Source organism: Panicum virgatum, chromosome 1K (genome assembly GCF_016808335.1).
Source record: "Panicum virgatum strain AP13 chromosome 1K, P.virgatum_v5, whole genome shotgun sequence".
Classification (NCBI taxonomy): Eukaryota; Viridiplantae; Streptophyta; class Magnoliopsida; order Poales; family Poaceae; genus Panicum; species Panicum virgatum.
In genome coordinates this window covers 54,766,827-54,787,252 of record NC_053136.1, presented here as the reverse complement: position 1 = coordinate 54,787,252, position 20,426 = coordinate 54,766,827, and the positions used below count along the sequence as shown (strand labels likewise).

At 41.9% G+C, this 20,426-nt stretch overlaps 2 protein-coding genes and 1 long non-coding RNA gene across 4 annotated transcripts; all 3 read right to left on the bottom strand.

Moving 5' to 3' along the window:
- Positions 1-445: 445 nt before the first annotated feature.
- LOC120645310 lies at positions 446-4,442 on the bottom strand. Its single transcript, XR_005664227.1, has 2 exons — positions 2,833-4,442; positions 446-997 (listed from the first exon to the last, which is right to left on the bottom strand). It is a non-coding gene; the product is annotated as an uncharacterized LOC120645310 (long non-coding RNA).
- A 1,322-nt stretch (positions 4,443-5,764) lies between these two features.
- LOC120645283 (N-alpha-acetyltransferase 35, NatC auxiliary subunit-like) lies at positions 5,765-16,314 on the bottom strand. 2 transcript variants are annotated; one of them, XM_039922092.1, is made up of 16 exons: positions 16,001-16,314; positions 13,054-13,121; positions 12,211-12,369; positions 11,961-12,128; positions 10,959-11,112; positions 10,326-10,405; positions 9,384-9,653; positions 9,116-9,259; positions 8,600-8,734; positions 8,381-8,479; positions 7,799-7,855; positions 7,508-7,712; positions 6,773-6,891; positions 6,594-6,662; positions 6,409-6,507; positions 5,765-6,326 (listed from the first exon to the last, which is right to left on the bottom strand). In XM_039922092.1, the coding sequence occupies exons 1-16, from the start codon at positions 16,125-16,127 to the stop codon at positions 6,087-6,089; spliced, it is 2,193 nt and encodes a 730-aa protein (XP_039778026.1). In that variant the 5' UTR covers positions 16,128-16,314; the 3' UTR covers positions 5,765-6,086. The 2 variants fall into 2 exon arrangements, with proteins under 2 accessions (XP_039778026.1, XP_039778029.1); XM_039922095.1 differs by having other exon boundaries at positions 12,216-12,369.
- A 150-nt stretch (positions 16,315-16,464) lies between these two features.
- LOC120645301 lies at positions 16,465-19,155 on the bottom strand. The gene is made up of 4 exons (XM_039922105.1): positions 18,185-19,155; positions 17,950-18,061; positions 17,186-17,238; positions 16,465-17,029 (listed from the first exon to the last, which is right to left on the bottom strand). Exons 1-4 carry the CDS (start codon positions 19,091-19,093, stop codon positions 16,808-16,810), a joined length of 1,296 nt encoding a protein of 431 aa, XP_039778039.1. The 5' UTR covers positions 19,094-19,155; the 3' UTR covers positions 16,465-16,807.
- Positions 19,156-20,426: the final 1,271 nt, after the last annotated feature.

Genomic DNA, 20,426 nt, shown 5'->3' with positions numbered 1-20,426 from the left:
CTGGTGGGCCGTATTTGTCAGTTCGCAGAAGTGTTAGTGGGCTGTATTCGGCCCATGTAAGATGTCAGTTCGCAGAAGTGCTAGTGGGCCATATTCGACCCATGTAAGATGTCAGTTCGCAGAAGTGTTAATAGACCGTTATGCCGTTTTGTGGGCCGCTTTGAGCCCATGTTAGACATAATTTCGAGAAAATATTTATAGACCCTAGTGGGCCACATTCAGCGCATGAAAGATTCCATTTCATGCCAAAATATTGTTGGATCGTAGTGGGCTTATCTATTAGACTATATAGGCCACATATGTGATGCAAAAAGGGTCTTCACAAGATGAAGTTGACATCATGGACCACAATACGCAACGCATCGTAACAGCCTAATAGGACCTTTGGCCCTCACGTTATGTCAATTTTAACCAAATTTAACATCGACTTTAGTAGTATACAACCTGGCACTAAGGAAGACGACTTTATTTCAGCTTTCAACGATGCTATATTGCTACCGCGCTAAGCTAACTATTACTAAATTTAGCTACGCGCATCCAATACAGCAACTCCAGGTAAAAAAAAAAAGGACAGAAAGACCAGCGAGTCAGCGACAGCACCACACGACAGCCGCCTTATTGGCTCTCTGCTGGAGGCCCCCTGCTCAGATTGCAACACAACCGATGCATTTTAACCAGAACAAAGAACCAAACCACCAGGGAACCACCTGTCAAGCCCCAAAAAATAGAGGACAGTCTGGGAAACTGCTTGAGTGCAATACAACTGATAGAAGAAGAAAAAAGGGGTGAAAGCAGGCATACTGTACGCAGCAAGAATGCTGTAACCTGTTCTGGACATAAAAACATATATGCATACCTTTGAACACATTAGAGACAAAGTACCAAAGAATGTTGTAACCTGTTCTGGACATAAAAAAACATATTGCGTACCTTTGAACACATCAGAGGCAAAGTAACAAAGAATCCATATCCATCCATAGTAATTCGTAGTGTGGAACTAAAACATCAATAATCAATGCAAACTAAAATAAATTGAAGTTACAGATCAAGGAATTAACTGTAAATAGTTCAGAATTAACAAAAAAACTGTTTCATAGGCATTGTGTTGATTAAGTGATGGACACCCACTTCTAATAGTCAACATTCGAGCTATCAGTCCACTCTCTGATAACGGCACAATCAGCTAGAGTTAACTACTGGGGGAAGACAGGACTGGCAAAACACAAAGACCTTTGGATTATCCTTATATGAACTGGTACCACAAGTAGCATTTATCTTGCGAGTACACTGCATATGCTGAGGACTAATATTCATTTCCCCAGCTCTCAGCTTAAACCTGATTAAATGCCTATGACAATCCCAGACACAAACTTTATTATATCGCATCAATACTTTAACACATCAACTATCTCCAAAAAATTCTCCACCAGTATCTACTGTGTACGGTAAACCTAAGAAGTTACTAACATTATAAAACTAGGCAACGTATGCTATGCAAACCACATTCGTATGCAAACTATGGAAACTCCAATCTTGACCATCGGATCAAGATCCAAGGGGGGCGCAGGGGGAGTGGGAGGGGGGATTTGCAAAAGTGTGATTACCTAATCCAAGGGCGGGCGGTTAATTGTAAAATTATCCCCCCTCCTCATGCCCCTTGGATTTTAATCCGGTGGTCCATATTAGAGTTTCTATAGTTTGCATACGAAGGTGGTTTGCATAGCATATGTTACCATAAAACTAACATTCATAAGATGTTGCCACTCACTCCCAATAAGAAAATAACTTTTAAACTGAATGGACAATGGAGTAGCTCATGAACACCCTATCTACTTATTCCCAATTTCCATCTTTTTTTACATGACATTATATTACATTGCTGATATAAATTGCATCTAGATTTAGGATAATCAGCATCTTAAACAGTGCTATAGCTCACCTCCAAATTTAACGAATTAAACATTGCTATACACTACACTTAGATGATCTGGCATTTAAGAATAGTTCAACAAACTATCAACAAGCATCAAGTAATGAAAGAATCAAAGAATAACTCTGTAGGTTTGCATATCTAATTCCCAGTAATCATAATCTCTGTTGAAGTATAAATGAATCGCCCACCTCTTCCTAGCTTAAGCTTTTGGGTTGAACTGGTTAGTGCATGCAACTCAATATGGTATCAAAGCCAGAGGTCTCAAGTTCGAATCCTGGCAGACGCAATTAAATATAATAATTACAGCCGACTCCTAATTTCTACGTTTGAGGCTTGGAGGAGCTTGCACGTGAGGGGGAGTGTTGAAGTATAAGTGAATTGCCCACCTCTTTCTATAAGCTTAAGCTTTTGGGTTGAACTGGTTGGTGCATGCAACTCAATAATCTCATAAAACAGGAAAAGTAGCAACTGTAATAACCTAAGCATCCTATGTGCTTCAAACAAAAGAGGTTTCACATTGCAATAGGGAGTCATCACACACTAATGCCATCTAATCTAACTATATTCTAAAAATAGACGAAACCTTTATTTTTAAGACTAACTAAATCATACAAAAACAGGCCCCTAAGACAAATGCCCATACACTGCAAGCAGCTTTTTACTTAAATGACCATACAAAAACAGGCCCATAAGGCTTTAATGACGATACACCGCAGGCAGCTTTTTTACTTAAACATCTTTGAAAGGCAAAAGTTTAGGTAATTTTCACACTAGTTACACAGGGTCATGTTTGTTTGATAATTTAAACATGCAACCATAAGAAAAGGAAAAAAAAACTAAGACAAGGTCCTAAAGAGAATAACAGGGAAGAAAGCCGATAGCATCTTGGCTCAACATACCTGGAATCAGGATCTATAAAGCAAATGCCGTTAATCCCATTAAGCTATTTTTTTTGTTGGTTTCTTGTGGCCTGTAAGGAACATCAAGAAAACACAATCAATATTTTTGCAACAACTATAGCAACAAAACAATTAGGTCTCTTTAGTATTTAAGTATTTAACAAATAAAACAAGGTTTAAAAAAACTCCTGCTTTCACAATAAGAAATTTTCCAAAAAAAAACTGATCATCATTGAATCAATTTCTAGAAGTTCTTCTAGAATACGTTGCAAGGTATAAAATCGCGGGCTAAGACGTTTAGCGGAAACCCTTCCAAAAAGCTAAGAGAGATATAGCGAAAGCTATAGCGGAGCTATCCATTTAGCAGTTTGCAAAAAAATATGCATAATGTGGCCAATAACATCAGTAATGCAACCAATTTCAACAAACTTTTCATAGCCATGCGTCCATAATGCATACAAAATTAGAAACATCATTGGTCTAACATTCTAAAATAGACTCAACACGTCTCTTGACTGCCTAACTGTGCACGTGATGTTTTGTCTATAGTCCACCCTAGTTATATTGATTCTTTATTTCTTTTGGCTACATCTTTAGCGGAAGTAGCGGACATTTATTATCACTGAATCTTATAAAAACCCCTATAGCGGACATAGCGGACAAATATTGTATAGCATAGCGGGAGATCTCTTAAAAAGCTAATAGCGGACAATAGCAGGCTATTAGCGGGCTATTTTGTACATGGATACGTTGATAGGAGACACATTGATTGAGAATTCGCAAGGACCTAATAAATAATAACTGTAGGCATGCAGTATTGGAAATTCAGAATATAAATCAACACATTCAAGATAACAAAACCAAAAATAACTGACACACAACCAGAATTGTATCAGCTGTAGGCGGCAACTCCTAACCACAGACTAGAGGGTTCACTCACTTTTGACTACTTGTCTGTTTCCCTCCATGGCTTTATGTAGTTTTCATTGCCATTTATCACATAAAAGCCATGCCAAATTCAGGAGAATAGGAATATGTTTAGTTTCTTCGAGTTAAATACGCAACCTATCTCAGGGAAATGCACCCCGATCAACCCAAACTGTGTGAAAGCCAATTGAGAACAAGAAAAAAAAGGTGCAAATGATCCTCAAAGTTGATTCATTTTACACTTGATCTAAAGATGAGTTTTTAGCTCACAAATCCACAATTATTTTATACTAAAGGGCTTATCCAATATCCAACAAACCAGAAATCAATGATACTAGTGAATTTTATCTGCACCAAGGTTTAGCATGTCGTAATCAGTGCTGTGAAAATTCAATTCCTAACATCCTAATCAATGGAACAAATCTCGCCTAACAGAACCCCTAATCAGACTCTTGCAAATCCTAGATCTAAAAACAAGCTTCAGAAACCTAGAGACGAGATAGTGATAAGGGCGGAAATGGTTGGCTAGCATCGGCCGAGAGTGACACCGGGAGTGATATCCGTGACGCGCTCAGACATGACCCAGCCAATGGGGGAAGCCAAGGCCAAGGTTGAGTGGAGCGAAGCGAACCTCATCCTCGCTGTTTCTAGGTTTTCTACAGTTCCCACCATGATTCCGCAAAAATGTGGGGGGGGGGGGGGGGGTGGAGGGGTTGGGGCTCACCGGCGCCGGTCGTTATCATGACCCCGAGAAGCACAGCTGGAAGGCCTCAGCCCCACGGTGTCTTGGATGCGGACGTGGCCATCCAAGTCACTATCCAACGGTTCACGTGTTTAGAGAGAATTGCCAAAAATTGCCGATTTGACATTAGAAAATAGGTCTTTCTATTTGGCATCTAATGTTCATTTCTTACCTATATGATCCCGAGTTCATTTTTTGTTGTCAAACTAACACTACCGTCGCCTTCTGTAAGCCATCACTGTTAGAAATGGTGGGACCCACCTGTCAGTTCCACCCACGGTCCAGCCTCCCCTCGTCATATCTCTTCCTCCACTTACACGCGGCATCCAGAGTTTCCGCTCTGACCTCCAGCGCCACTCTGCTACATACCCATGCAGGGCCAATCTGAGGCTGCGCCGGGCCTCCATGGCCGCGCGGGCCGCCCCGGTGGCCGCGGCGCCAGCCCCGGTGACGGCGAGGCTGGTCATCATCACCTCCGGCGCAAGTAGCGGGATGGCGCTCTAGCAGGTGAGGCGCGCCTCCACACGCGTCTTCTCCGAGTAGACCAGCACCGTCGCCCCAGGTGGGAACTCCCACACCTCGCCATGGTGGACCTCGACGAGGAGGGAGGCGGTCGACAAGAGCTCCTCGAGATCCCCCAAGAAGCTGAAGCCCTCCAACCTCCAGGTCTCGCACGGAGAGGGAGCAGCCGACCAACTACTCGATCAGCTAGCTATTCGAGCTTCGATTCACACACTGAGCTGTGTGCTTCGACTTCGAGCTTGTGAACTGTGATGGTAGCTGTCTGCTTGGGGATTGCCCCCCCCCCCCCCCCCCCAAATGTCTCACCTGAGCACGGAGGCGGGCGGCGCGGCCACCAGGGCAGCCTGCGTGGATGGAGGCCTAGCGCGGCATCGGATTGGCCCTGCGTAGGCATGCAACAAAGGTGGCGCTGGAGGTAGGAGGTGAAACTGACGGTGGGTCCCGCATTGAAGTGAAGGAGGAAGAGAGATGAGGAAGGGAGGCTGGACCGTGGGTAGAATTGATAAGTGGGTCCCACGATTTCTAATGGTGATGGCTAACAAAACTACAGAAGGCGACAAGGCAACGGCGGTGTCAGTTTGGCAAAAAAAAAAGACTTGGGTCATATAGGTAAGAAATGAACATTGGGTATCAAATAGGCAAAGGCTATTTTTTCTAGTGTCAAACTGACAATTCACTCCACGTGTTATTGCAAACTGAAAGAGAAAAATGTTGAAGCGATAATGCCAGTAATATTATCACTGGACAGGTAAAAAACTTCCATTGAACTAGATTTTCCGGTGACAGAATATCACCCCAATTATGCAAAATCTGTATAATCAACCAAATTCATCAAAACTTGCTTACAAAATAAGGCCAGGGGCGAGGGCCTTTTCCTGGCTTCTGATTTTTTTTCCCCTGTCTTGTCTACAAAATTGTTACACGGTGTACAGCCTAAAGCATTGTGCTCTGAAGTACCAACGAACATGCTAGCAACATGAAGAATGTTGGGGAGCGAATTTTTCACTATCACTATCAAGATATAGGGGTGTGTAAAACTTGAATCGTCTAGGTCAAACTTGAATCATGATCGCTTCACAATTGCCACTGCAAAGTGAGGGTGGTGTGTAAACTCAAACGAGACCCTCAGAGATGGATCGCCTGGTCCAACTTGGTTGATAATGTTTAGGGCTATCCTGTTGTGCTCAGCCACCTGCTCTATCCGCCGGAGCTCCACAAGCTTTTCTGGTTCACTTGCAAAGCTACCCCTTAGGGAGGGGGTGATCTTCTGAATTTCCTTGAAGAAATTGTATTTCACCAGATCCTGTGACCAAAAAGACATCGAGGGTAAGTCAAAATAAGCAAATGAGAGACCTGGTAAAAAGATTTCAGTGCTAAACACAAACCGTTATGCCTGCCCAGGAAGATGATTCCTTAAAGCTGTAGTAGGAAATGTGCTCAGGCACTCGAGCTTTCTGAAGAAGATCAAAATGCTGCATGAATCTCTGGGAAGAATGATTGACCACATGTCAGACCATTTTAACCCATATTTAGAAGGATGTTAGAAATCACAGCACTAAATCCACCACACCTCTTGTTCAGTGTTAAAGATACTCGGTAATTGGAATGACCTACTTTCGTTTCTGAGGACAGCTAGCATCTGCATTAGCAATAAGAAAATGGGGTTGTTCAGTTGAAAAGAGGAACAGTGTACAAACGTATGTATTGTACCGATATGATTTTTTAGTGACAGTATTTTTTTATACGTACCATCGAGAGGCCTTCTGACAGTAAAACATAGCATTGAAGCAATAAACAAGAAGATGAAAATGTCATATCCCGTGCTGAGTCCTTTGAATGATCCCTCTTCTTTTTCCCTTTTCTTCGCGCTGAACATTTGACAATGTGTGCTAAGTTAAACAGATTTTAGTAACAACAAGCTAGCCCGTATTAGTGAAAATGGCACGGCGTTCCATTTAAATGGTGCAAGAGATAAAACCAATGTTTCTTAATAAATACAATGCTAACAGTAATTATATAGACAACCAAACAGCCACTACAGCATTATTATTATTTGTGTACTGTAGTTCAGGTAATGTTCTCCTTTATTTTCCATTCAGCTGTGATTTAACTCGAATAAATCATTCAGCATGTGGGACCACCATTTTCAAACAGCTAAGCAGCATGGTCTGCTGCATGGCAATCATGCCAGTGTACCTATCAAAATGAGCATCTGAGATAGAACTGTATTGTGCAGATTTTTCGCAATTCATTTTTCCTTCTGTTTTCCTATTTCTCAAATTCACTTAATCTCTTCTAAAATCAAATTCTTAAACACTGTTAACATAAACCAATAACACATTAGCACTGCAAGTCACACTAAATGCTATGTAGCCATTTCTATCATATCAGCAACCACACTAGTTTTAGAAGTTCATAGGACCATCACTCTATACCATGTCTAGTATGAGAGCAGGATAATTCAGAAGTGACATCAAAACTTACAGGTTTCGTTACTAGCAAGGACTCGTGACTGCATCTTTTCTATTAGCTTTGTGAACACCACATACATGTACCAGTACACCATGCAGTATTCGCCTGGAGAATATAGGTCAAGTTCGAAACCCAATGTAAGAAACCGAGAAGCAACCCAGTATGCATGTTCCTGAGTCCAAATAAGAAGTTGCTTCGATACTCTCATGCACATATTCTGCCAGCATAAAAGAACATGTTGAACCATGATAAATATATGACAAAGTGATAATTATGACAACAAGAACATTAAATAAGAGATACCTCATGGTGCAAGACATTTCTAGTTTCACCGAACTCTCTTTTCAATGCAAGCTCCAACTGCAACATGTATAAGCACAAGGCATTAAAAATGAAAATACTACAGCCTACCCATGAGGAAGTACTAAGCTGTCAGTAATCAAGGAATGCTCAGTCTCAAACAGTGAGTATTGCAACTACCCCTAAAAGTATCTGAAAAATATGCAGAAGAGATATCATACATAGCAGGTATGCAACAACCCAATACAAGGAACCAAAGTTGTTACTAGTCCACAAGAACACATTGCCTGTGTAAATGAATCGGTTACCAAACTCCGTTTCTACACCTTGCCATTCTTTGGGTCTAGCAAGGTACCTTTTTCATTGTTCGAAAAAAAACTTATAACATTGGCAAGGTCAATTTATCCTATTAAGAGAGTTCATTTAGCCAATTGAGATTTCTCAGCTCGGTAATGGGAAAACTAATTTTATTTACTGTAGATGGAATGGTCTTTGTGCCACCATTAAAGCATTGAAAATACCTAAAAATCTACTAATTCGAGCAGAAGAAAGAAGAAAGAAATAAACAGCATGAATTTCACAGACCTGTATGGAAATAGTACTCCAATCCTGCAAACTCTTCCCAAGCTTGCGCCGTTGCCATGCAGTGTTTGTACAAAGAATTTTGAGCAAGTTGATAACCAACTACAAGGACATCAATAAAAGCGATCGAAGAAAATTCCGGATGAATACAGGCGCAAGATAAATAGCCACCAACCAGAAAGTGCATTACGAAGTAAAAGGAGAAAGAAGAATGTGTCTGACCTGACTTAGCTGCACTACAAACTCATTCATCTGAAATTCCTTATCACCTATAATGTCGGGTAATGATAACGCCCTTGAAATCACATCAGAAAACAAGTTTTGCCCATAAAGCTTGCCATCTTGGACTAACAAAGTCTGCTTCAGGGTCATTTTTTCGTCATCAATTCATCATAAAGGCAAGAAAGAAGCATCACATGAGCTATATAGTAAAGGAATACAGAGACTGCATGTTGTGTAGGATGAAACAAATTGTGTTTCCACAAGAAAACAGAATGCTCTACTGAGATACTAAATTTTGCCTGAATATACAAAAGACAATCCTCCTGCCCTTCCTAAACATAACATAGCATCAGACGGGCATAAGAGTTTGGTTATGGCACAAGATTTTTATCTGTGAGATGACATGGTAACAGTGCAAGCTGCAAACAGTTATCTAAACATTAAATCGCAAGATAGTGCACTCTATGACAAATACTGTAGCGTTGATGGCCCGTGAAGCGTGTAAGTACAACCCACCTGAAGAAATGCTCTAGGAACCAAATCTGGTACAGATTTTTGGAACTGTACAATAAAGTGAAGTGCATTCTCAAGCACAGGATCGAGCGACAAAGCACAAATGACATCAAGATCGTGCAGAAGCTTCTCAAAGTACCTGATTGCCTGAAACATTGTGGTTAGAACATTACATAGGAAACTGCAAAAGAGTATCAGGAAGCAATCCAGCAAAATATAGAAACTTAAAGGAAGGATTTTAAAGCATAATTAATGCATGATCCGTACTTACATTGCTCCAGCTAAGTACTTTAACAGCACGTGGCGGTGTGGGACTCAAAAGCCTGCTGTTTAAGCTAACATCAAAGCCAACTGGTTGACAGCCTGATGCAGTGGTGCAGTTTTCATCATCTTGTAACATAATGTTGGATTGGGACTTGAGAAACTCCCGAGACTTGAGCATCAAACTAAGTTCATTCAAGCATGAAGCAACATGCTTTCGGGCCAACTCCAATCCTCTTCCATGAGGTTTCCTCATGCACATAACAACATGGTAGAAATGCTATAAAACCAAAAAAAACGTGATGAAGGCATTAAGAAACCAAAGAAAAAAATCTTCTATGCATTTTTGTCAGAAATGATTACTCTCTCCGTCCCAAAAAAACAAGTTATTCTAGAATTCAAAATTTGTCCCAAAAAACAAGTCATCCTACCCTATTTAGAAAGTGCATGTGCATGCAAGAATCAATTAGTACCAAATATGGGTAATAAATAGGGGCAAACACGGTCATTTTAACTTCTTGTTAATTTGTCCTATAATTCCTAGGGTGACTTGTTTTGGGGACGGAGGGAGTACCTAGAACCGAAAGCGCAATGTGTAACTATATTTGACCTCTGAACATTAGTTATAGTCTTTGGTTTTAGGGTTCCTCTAATGTTCAGCCTTTAAAGTAGTACAAACACACATAAATGCACAAAGCAATCGCAAGCATAATAAATAACCACTTCTTTTTCTTCATGTCATCTTCCCATGTCATTTCAATAAAAAATGAACAGCACCAGAATCTACATTGGAATCAACCTTGTTATGTTTCGAATTAATATATTATCACAATAATAGAAGACAAACATAGATAAACAATCTGCTTTCAGATACATATTTGTTAAGTATCCACAATTAGACAATTCACCGAACCATTGTAGAGCAGAAGTGAACAAGAAATAAGGTTAAGACCTTACGAAAACGTAATCTGCCCAACAGAGCTCTGCAGTAATCCTCTTCCTGATCAGGTTTATCCTGCAGGGATTCAAGATCTGCAACAACCAGATTTCCCTAGTCAATAACACAACATCAAGAACCTTATTATTTTTATGAAACAGGAGAATGTGATTTTTTTCCATTAATATATATAACCTTCATAAGATCAAATCAAAGTATATTAAGCAAGTCATAGTAATAATAAAATTACTTAGATTCCTATTCTCAATGTAAGCTTCCTGGAATCATTTTCTTTTCTTCTTTAGTATTTTTATGCCAAACAGTTTAAAGACTGAGCTACAAGTTCTTTAAAGTGAAGGGCTTGGCTGAGGGTTCAGCAACTTTGCAGACACACAAGTAATAATTTGGTGCAAATTAATCAGCAGTTAACACAGTTTCAAAATTAAACAGCCAGTTGAGCTAATATAAGACACATATAATTTTTTATCTTCGATAATTAACAACAGTTAAGTTTTTGCAGCAGGAAACTAAATACACACCAACTATTTCAAATTGGAGCAGCTTCAACAATACTAATGAAGCTAATGATAACAGTAAATCGAGAAAAACAGGAAGAAGGTTTTACTTAACATAACTTAAAACTAGTACCTTCTAGAGTTTTTTTCTTGGACAATGCTTGGGCTTTACAGGCACGTAATTGACGAGATATTGTCTCTTCAACTGAATTAAGAATCGACAAGCATTTATCATCCTGTTCATCTCTCAAAGGCAGCCCAAAAGACATAGTGAAGAGATCCTCTTCCTACAAAGAAGGATTTATGTAACAAGTTGAGACATGGAGTCACAGCTATGTGAAAGATGATGGTATCTCACATTTAATGCCAAAGAGTAATAAGAAATAATGCTCATATGGCGTACGAATTACTCCCTCTGTTTTTATTTACATGCCGTATTAGGTTTGTCCTAAGTCAAACTTGTCCAACTTTGACCAAATTTATAGAGAAAAATAATAACATTTACGATACCAAATTTGTTTCATTGAATTCACCATGAAATATAAGTTGGCAGTGCATAGGTTGGTTAGTATTGTTGTTGCTCTATTTTTCTAGAGATTTGGTCAAAGTTAGCCAAGTTTGACTTAGGACAAACCTAATACGACATGTAAATAAAAATGGAGGGAGTATGTGATCTGCACATTACTAGAGCATTAAATATCCCGATAATCATTTTTGCTACCAAAGCAGCCAGAAATGGAGGAGTTTAGTCAGGAAAGCCACACACAAGGGATGTTATCAGAGACTCCCTAGATTAGCATACTCTACATCAGTTATAAGCTATCTACCAAGATATGCCACTAACTGATTTGCTAGCTTAAATGCAAAAATCTTAAAATAGAACCGCAAGATATGTTTGTCTATAGTCTTCAGATGCAAACAAATCCAGCAACACGGCAAATCTGAGCAATTTCAAGAAAGGACTTCATGGATAGTCAATAAGCATGACAACAAAAGGAAAAAAATGACCAAAGTCTATAACATAAACTCTTTCAAGAACCAACAAATTCCCAGATTCTAGACAAGTTGCGGATTAACAACAAATGTGACCAGGAAAAAAGGAGAAAGATAGCATCCAAGTTCCAACCAACATTACCTCATGAGTTCGAGCAGTAGAAACCACAGAAATGACGGCATTACAAGTAGCACGCAAAGTCCTGCAAAAGCTATTTAGTACAGCATGTGATGAAGTTCTCTCCATTCTCATAAGGTAGATACATGTAAATACAGTCTGAGCCAGAGTATGCCCCTTGTGCCATGTTGCCTGAAAAATAAAGAAATCAAATATGATGTTTAGCCCAATTGAAAAGGTTCCACATATTACAGGCAAAATAGGACTTAAGTACCTCACATGAGAAAAGATGATCCATGACATCAATAGAGCGTTGAACATCAAGTGTCCTGTCCAAGCTAAGAGGGACTGGGGCAACACCATTTTCAATGGCCTCTTCAATGGAGTTATATCCACTTCTCTCTATTCCAGAATCCATTTTTGGATCCATTATCTATCAGGACAGAGTAGATACTGAGAACAATCAAGCAATAGATTAAATGAAACAAACATTACAAATAAATTGATTGAACACCCCACTAAATGGGCCTCACCACTCACCAGTATGATGTTTGCCTTTGTAATTGTGAAAAAGAATGTGCTCTGATGCATTCATTAATGTTCCTAAAGGTTTCATAAATAGGCCTACCCTTTTGATCCATATAATGTTTTGGATTTACCTAGCTACAAGCCCGTGAATGACTTCGATGGCAGAGTATGTAGTGAATGTTGTGTCTAATGGTTTTCAATGAAACTGAGATCAGTGAGAAGAAGTGAAGAACCAATCTGTATAAAAAGCCTTGACAAATCTACCAATCCAAAACTAAAACATTTGCCTGTCAAATCAATAAGTGAACTGTCAAAAGATTGCTTCCCATAAGCATGCACACATCCAGATCTACAAGCACCCATAGTAGTTTTGTGTGATAGTCAAGAAAACCAACTAGCACGACCTAGAAAATACTCTGCCTCCAAGGAAAAGATCAAACAATTGCTAAATCTTATGATAACTGAATGCACAAAAACAGTTCAGTAGAATCAAGAGCATTATGACTTATGAGCCTCAACACTCACTGTCAACAATTGAGAGAAAGAGACAAAACACAATCAAATAGCAGGGGATGTGGTGTACACTTACTTCCAATGCAGACATTGCTGCAAACAGACTAAAGTTCTCCCCATGTACAAGTTCCCCATCCTGGAGATCTATAAGCATGAGCAATCAGTAGGAGAAAAAACAAATAAAAGAAAAATGGAAAAAGTGTATTTTTTATCCCTCAAGTATTGCAAAAGTCTGACATTCATCTCTCATGTTTCATTTGATGCAAATTAACTCCTTAACTATTTGAATGGGTGCATTTATCATCCCTACCTTAGTTTAACAATGATTTATGTCATATAATAGCAGTTTAGACAATGCAATCATCTTGCTAATTACTGCTTAGCCAAAACTTATGTTAGTCAATCTCTATAATAAGCGAGCGTGAATCAGTTTTATTAAAAAAAATTAGAAAAAATTTATGAAGTATCCAATTTAGAGAATTTACTTAAAACTTTTGTGAGCTTTATATATCCGACATAGCACATTGCATCCATAGCATTACTGATTAATCAAATGGTTATGTGGCACACTGTTAACAGATTTTACTAAACCTTTGTTAAATTATAAGGTGCCTCGGGATGATAAATGCACCAAATTAATTAGTTAAAGGATTGATTTGCACCAAATGAAACATGAGGGATGAATACCACACTTTTGCAATACTTGAGGGATGAAAAATACACTTTTTCCAAGAAAAATTAGTAGCAAATGTCAGCACAGGTTCAACTGTCAGCTGTATGGTTATGGTCCATCTGTACGACGGAGTCCAAGATCAACATCCTACAGCAAACTTTTGCAACAAGCAGCCCTAGACTTACTCTAGATGCATGAAAACAAAGAATAACAACTTCAGATTTTCACTAACTTATTGGTTTTTAGGAAAAATAAAAATAAAAAAGTGTGTAATTATACAAAACAGTACAATTAGAAAACAAACAAACATAGATTTCCATTCATGTTTAACACTTAAAAACTTCATTACCTTTTCCATGTATGTTGATCATAAGACCAACAACAACAACAACAACAACATAGCCTTTTTTCCCAAGCAAGTTGGGGTAGGCTAGAGAAGAAACCCGAAAGAAATAAGTTCAAGGCTCAGGCACATTGATAGCTAGTCTCCAAGCGCTCTTATCCAAAGCTATCTCTTTAGAGATATTCCAATCCTTAAGGTCTCTCTTAACCGACTCATCCCACGTCAGTTTAGGTCTACCTCTACCCCTCTTTACATTATCGACCCGCTCAAGAACCCCATTACACACCGGCGCCTCAGGAGGCCTTCGTTGGATATGTCCAAACCATCTCAGCCGATGCTGGGTAAGTTTCTCCTCAATTGGTGCCACTCCGACCCTATCCCGAATAACTTCGTTCCGGACTCTATCCCTCCTTGTGTGCCCGCAAAACCACCGCAACATCCGCATCTCTGCTACACTCAGTTGCTGGACATGTCGCCTTTTTGTAGGCCAACATTCAGCACCGTATAGCATCGCCGGACGAATTGATGTCCTATAGAATTTGCCTTTTAGCTTTTGTGGCACCCTCTTGTCACAAAGGATGCCAGAAGCTTGCCGTCATTTCAACCAGCCGGTGAAATATATGTTTGAATATATTTTTAGTAATGCAAATGACGTATTTATATTTATAAATACAAGATTACCTCTGAAACAAAATTCACAAAAGCACCATGTGGTAAAGGGTACATAACGGAGGGTCAGCGAGTTTCATTTAGACTAACTTAGTTGATAAAGGTGAGTTCCTCAGACTCCTCGGAGAAAAAAAACTCGGCCTGCGAGGGGCAAGCCGCCCCCCGAGCATTAATGTAAGAAGAAGACCTCTCACGCAGGTCTAGAAAACCCCCGAACCCCTGCCCCACCCTTACACAGGGGTGCCGTAACCCATACCGTAACCCGTGTGAGAGCGGGCCGGGGTGAGCCGGGACCTATTTTCATGTGCTTTGGCGTGTAGGCAGGCGAGGGGATTTTTTTAACCTCAGCCTGAAATTCGCTCCCACCGGGAGTCGAACCCAGGACCTGAGGAGTGCTACTGAGGCCACCTAACCAATCAGGCTAGGCACCCTTTCGCTCAGACTCCTCGGAGATGGTCCCCACCCCCACAGACTCAGCCCCTGGTTCATTCCAAAACAGGGGCGGAGCCAGCCAGCCAGGGGAGTGCACAAGAGCCCTTCCACCCCCAAACTTGAACAGTATTCCTACCTGATTGCAACCTAAACTGCACTTAGCTTCCTCAGATATTGCCTCCAAGGCATATACAAGGAATAACCTAAGGTAGCTGAAAGAACTTCTCAACCTAAAAGGGATACTTCAAAGCTCATAATCCTCCAACATTCCTTAAGGTTTCCTTATAAGAAAAAGGTTGATTACAGATTCCCGTTCATGAATTGAGCAAGTCTAGCTCTTGAGACACACTACGTGTTCTCAATTCTCAGGTATTTCAACACCAGATCACTCACAAGCCACCCCTAAACAGGTAGATGTTTGAAACTAGCATTTGGAATATATATATATAACACAAAACCAATAAAGTCGTCCCACTGCAGATCACTCAGAAACCATCCCTAAATGGGTAGATGTTTGAAACTAGCATTTAAAATACAACATAAAACCATGCACAGGATACCAAATCTTAGGACCTAGACAATCCATTCTACAGAATATCCCCATTGTCAGTACATTGATCTAATTGCAAGGGTAACCTATTCCATATAAGTATATAACTGTTCAGTCAAACCCAGTAATGCTCGTTTTGACCCCAGGTTAAAACTGACCGGCGCTGGAGCACATGCTTTTGACATCTCGAATTGCTCAGAAGCACAATGAGAACTCACCCGCACCAGTATCCACGTATACCGAGATCTATACGCACGATCCAACGCACTTATGCATATACTCGCCAGGGCTCCAAACAAGACAGACTAGTACGTTTCACACTACAAAGAGCGGGAAAGCTCAGCATCGAGTTTTACCACGGCACGCGGCGGCGAGGAGCGGCGAGGCGTCAGCCCATACGCCTTGGTCGCTGGAGGTGGGTATAGAGTGGGGCGGCGGTAGCGGCGGCGCGGCGTCCGCAGAAGACGAGGAGCTCGCCTCCATGGAGGAGAAGCGAGCGTGCGGCGGCGACGTGAGATCTGGGGCCGCGACCGAGGAAATAGGTCGCGCTCGCGTCCCCTTGCCGCTACTTGGCCGCGGCGGCGGCGGCGGCGGCGGAGGGGTTCGTGGTGGGAGGTTTTCACTGGTTGCGGGGGAGCGAGCCGAGGAAGCCGAGCCGCCGAGGAGACCAGGGTCGTGTCGTCGGGTCCGATCGGGGAGCCGAAGTGGGCGATCCCTTCTTTCTGAATTCGGCCTTCACGGCCCATGAAAAACACAGTGTGCGATTTTTGCGCCCATATAATTACATCGCAAAATTTACAAGATTCTTTATTCGTTCGTGTAGAAAAATCCTCGCAAATATTTCTTCAAAAAAAAATCCTCGCAAAATTACATCACAAGGCATCATAACTCATAACTGATGCTGGCATGATGCCGTAATGGTATCGGGTCCCTTCTCATCAAATTGAGCGGGAGAACTCTAAAACAAGAAATCAGTTGTTACAGGAGGCTGCAGGTCCTAGCAGAAACAAGAACCCTTGGCACCTAAAGAAAATGGTTATTACAAACAGCTTGAAATACAACATTGCAAGACTGGATCAAGCTATCTCGGGCCTGAGCGTCTTTTCCATTGATTTTCTGGCCATGCAATTCAAGGCCAAAAAGGGCATATTTGTTCATCACTTCTATGCCTTCATCTTTCTCTTCCTCTTCTTGGTCTTCTTTTTAGATTTGGCCTTGGTGGTGGACTTGCTCTTGTAGTCGGGAGCTTTGTACTCAGGCACATCACGAAGTCCCAGCTTTGACAGAACAAGGCAGTAGGAGTCCCAGTCCGTTCTTCGCAAGTATTTGAGGTACTTCTTCCTCCTCTGGACCATCTCCTGAAGCCCCTTTCTAGAATGTTTATCCTGTGTCACAACAAAGGTCACAAATTACTTCTTTGAATCAAGATTAAACAAACTCCTTATCAAAAAAAAGAAAGATTAAACTCCAAAAGCATCACCTGCAGAAGTTGCAGAAAACCAGCGCAAATACATCAGAAGGGAACCTAAGATTATGCATACCTTCTTGTGCAGTACAGCTGACAGATGCTTGATTTTCAGAGTCAATTGGGCAACTGGAAACAAAATATGAATATATCAGTGACATGCATAATCTACAAACAAGAGGGAGAAAAGCCAGAAGGCATATAATGCATAACATTTGTAAACATACATCAGGGCTGCTAAGAGACATCATGAAGAAAAAATAAAGAACTAAAATGCTAAAGTGAAGGTATTTTCCAGTGACAAAGGAAGTCAAGAACAAGGGATTTACAAAGCTGAAGAGTGTTTACTTCCAGGAATATGAATACAAGCTTCCTTCAGATCTAAGCATCAAATAAATAACAAATCAAGCCAAACTAACAACACAAATCGACTTCATAGCATCAATATTACCAGTTAGATTGCAGCATCTATTATGCAACCAGACAAAGAACAAGGCAAGCCAGTGATCAAGAAGGCCGAGAACAATGGATGTACAAAGCCCAAAGATGTTCAGTTACAGGAATATATGTACAAGCTTGCTTCAGATCCAATCTAAGCATCAAATAAATAACAAATCAAGCCAAAATAACAATATAAATTGATTTCATAGCATCAATACTACAAACCAAGGCAATCTCACAAAGAAGAAAATGTATGAAAACAATGAAAATGCACTATCTAGTTAAGAACAAAATAGTGTGCAGTTATTTTCGCACAACTGTGGCTGGATCTTTCACAAATCACAAGTAGAAAGCCATCACTTTGAAAATGACTAAAGAAGCAAACGATAAACTATTTACTTTGAACTCGTGCAGAACCACAGTCATTCTCAGACATCTTGAACTCGTCCCTCACCCTTTGGAGCTCCAGTTTCATCTTCTCTTCGGATGACATATGGTCTGGGTGGAAATACTGAAGAAAACAGCATACATTAGCAGCAGTTGATCACATCCTAATCCTAAGACCTAAACAAGCTGTTGAATCATTTAATGAGCCGGAAAAGAAAAAAGATGGGAAAGTAAAGGGCAATCTCACCCTCTCGACCAACTCCTCCTGCGGAGGCAGTCTCGTATAATCCGGTGTCAACTGTGCCCCAAGGCCCAGTATTGTTTGCATGGGTAACCTCTGAGCTGGTTTTCCTTGTTTGGCGAGATTATAGATGTTCATCCGGATTTCAGCATACTGCCCACCAAGCCGGTCCACCTGCTTCTCCAGCTCCACAAGCTTGGCGATCCGCCCCTGCAGCTCCTCGAGCGAGAAGCCCTCCTTACCGTCCTTGACCGCACCGGCTGGCCGCAGTTCCCCTAGCCTTTTCCCAAGCTCCTCGTAGCTGTAGGACCTCGTAAGCGTAGTGCCAGAATCCTTGTCCTCTTCCTTTCCAGCCTTGACGTTTCCCTCTCGCTCGTTGTTGAAGATGTTGTGCGACGATTGGGGCATAAACTGCGTTGACCAACGAGGCTGCCTCTGCTGCGGTGGCGAGGAGCGCTTGAGGCTCTCTTGGATGGAACGGAAGCCCGGAAGCCCCTGCCCAGCATTGGGAATCTGGTTCTTGAGCATGTCCGAGAAGGAGGGGGCGGCCCCGGGAGTGGAGGAGGGGGAGGAGGTCGGGCCGCCGGATCTGAAGTTCTCGAGGGTCCGGCGGACATCTTCGAGACTCTGTTGAGGCGCGGAGTTGTGGCGGGGCGAGTTCATGGGGACCCGACGCGGAGGTGGCGGCGTGGGCGACGTGCGGAGGCGCTCTCGGATACCCTGGAAGAGTGAGGCCACCGTGTCCCGCGGAGCGCCGGGGTTTTGGTGCGGAGAGGAGGAGGGGGGGTGGGCGGCGTCGGGGCCAGGGTCGTTGGCTGGCGGCGGGGGCGGAGGGAAGGGCGGGTTCGAGGAGAAGAAGGCACGCGGGACAGGGAGGATGGGTCTCCTCCGGGGGTTGATGCGGCGGAGCGCCATGGCGGCGGCGGACGGACGGAGGTGGGGGATCGAGGAGGCCAACCTCTCCGCTCGTGCGCGGCAGCGGCCGGCAGACTGAACAAGGCCTTGCTGGGCCGCGACGAATGGGTAACCGAACTGGGCCGAACCCTGAGAGTCTCAGCCTGTTGCCTGTAGGCCGCGTCTTTTTTATTTTTATATTTTTGAAAAACATTTTTTACAGAAATATATTTTCAATTTCATAATTTACAGTTTTATACCCCTACCGCCCGGCAGGGGGCGGCAGAGACTTATATGTAAATAAAAAAAATTATTTGCGCGGAGGCCCTTGGCGGGAGCCTGCCGCCCGGCAAGGGGGCGGCAGGCTCCCCCTCCCCGCACAATGGGCCATTAGATGTGGTTTTAGATATTTTGGATACAAATAAAAAACATTAGTAAATATATGAATATGAAAGCACAATGGGCCATTAGTAAACTATTATTGGTCTCAGCAGCATTATCCAGGTAGGTGAGGATACTTACTAACTTCCTACTTTGAAGCCAACAATTAATTCTCAGTCTATACAGGTGATGCACACCCACCTTATCAACCTCACGGAGGGACTCAGTTTAGTACCATGGCACCAGCTGCAGGGATGTCATTTCAACCAACACAGGCACCACCACGACCTTTTGGTAGACATATAGTCAATATCTTAATTTCAATTAATTGTGGTATGAAGTCTAATTCCTTTTTTATTTACATATAGGATCACAACAGTTATATGATGCCGGACCTTCTTCGTATTACCCTACGGCGACAGCAGAAGGAACGCAAGGTAAATACCTAATCTGTAGCCCGAATTTATCATGTGCTTCTTATTTCTATGAATATTTTAAAAAATTTGAACGGTTTACAGGATCGCACCACCAGCTTCCTGATATGGGTCATTCTTCGTATTCACCACCACCAGGTACGTATGATGAATATGTACCCAAGTATATGATTTATAAGACGATGATTAAGATATCTTAATTGCTAGTGTATAGGGCCCACACAGGATATCTTTGAGGCAAACTTCGAATATTGGAGTCGGTTATTTTCTACACCTAACCAGCAGGCCGATCCTACCTTCCAGACACCTATGGCCACCGGACGTCCAGGTAGAGACGTAGGGCCTCTAGAGCGGCACACCTACTCTACAGACCACGTCCACGCTCAGCGTAAAAGAGGTCGACATGGCCGGGGTGGCCGGGGTGGTTAGGAGGTGCTTCTAGCTGTTTCCGTATTTTTGTTATGGACATGTCGTCATGTTATACTTATTTCGTTCTCATGCATCACCTATTTCGTTCTCATTTGCGTATGTGTATGAAT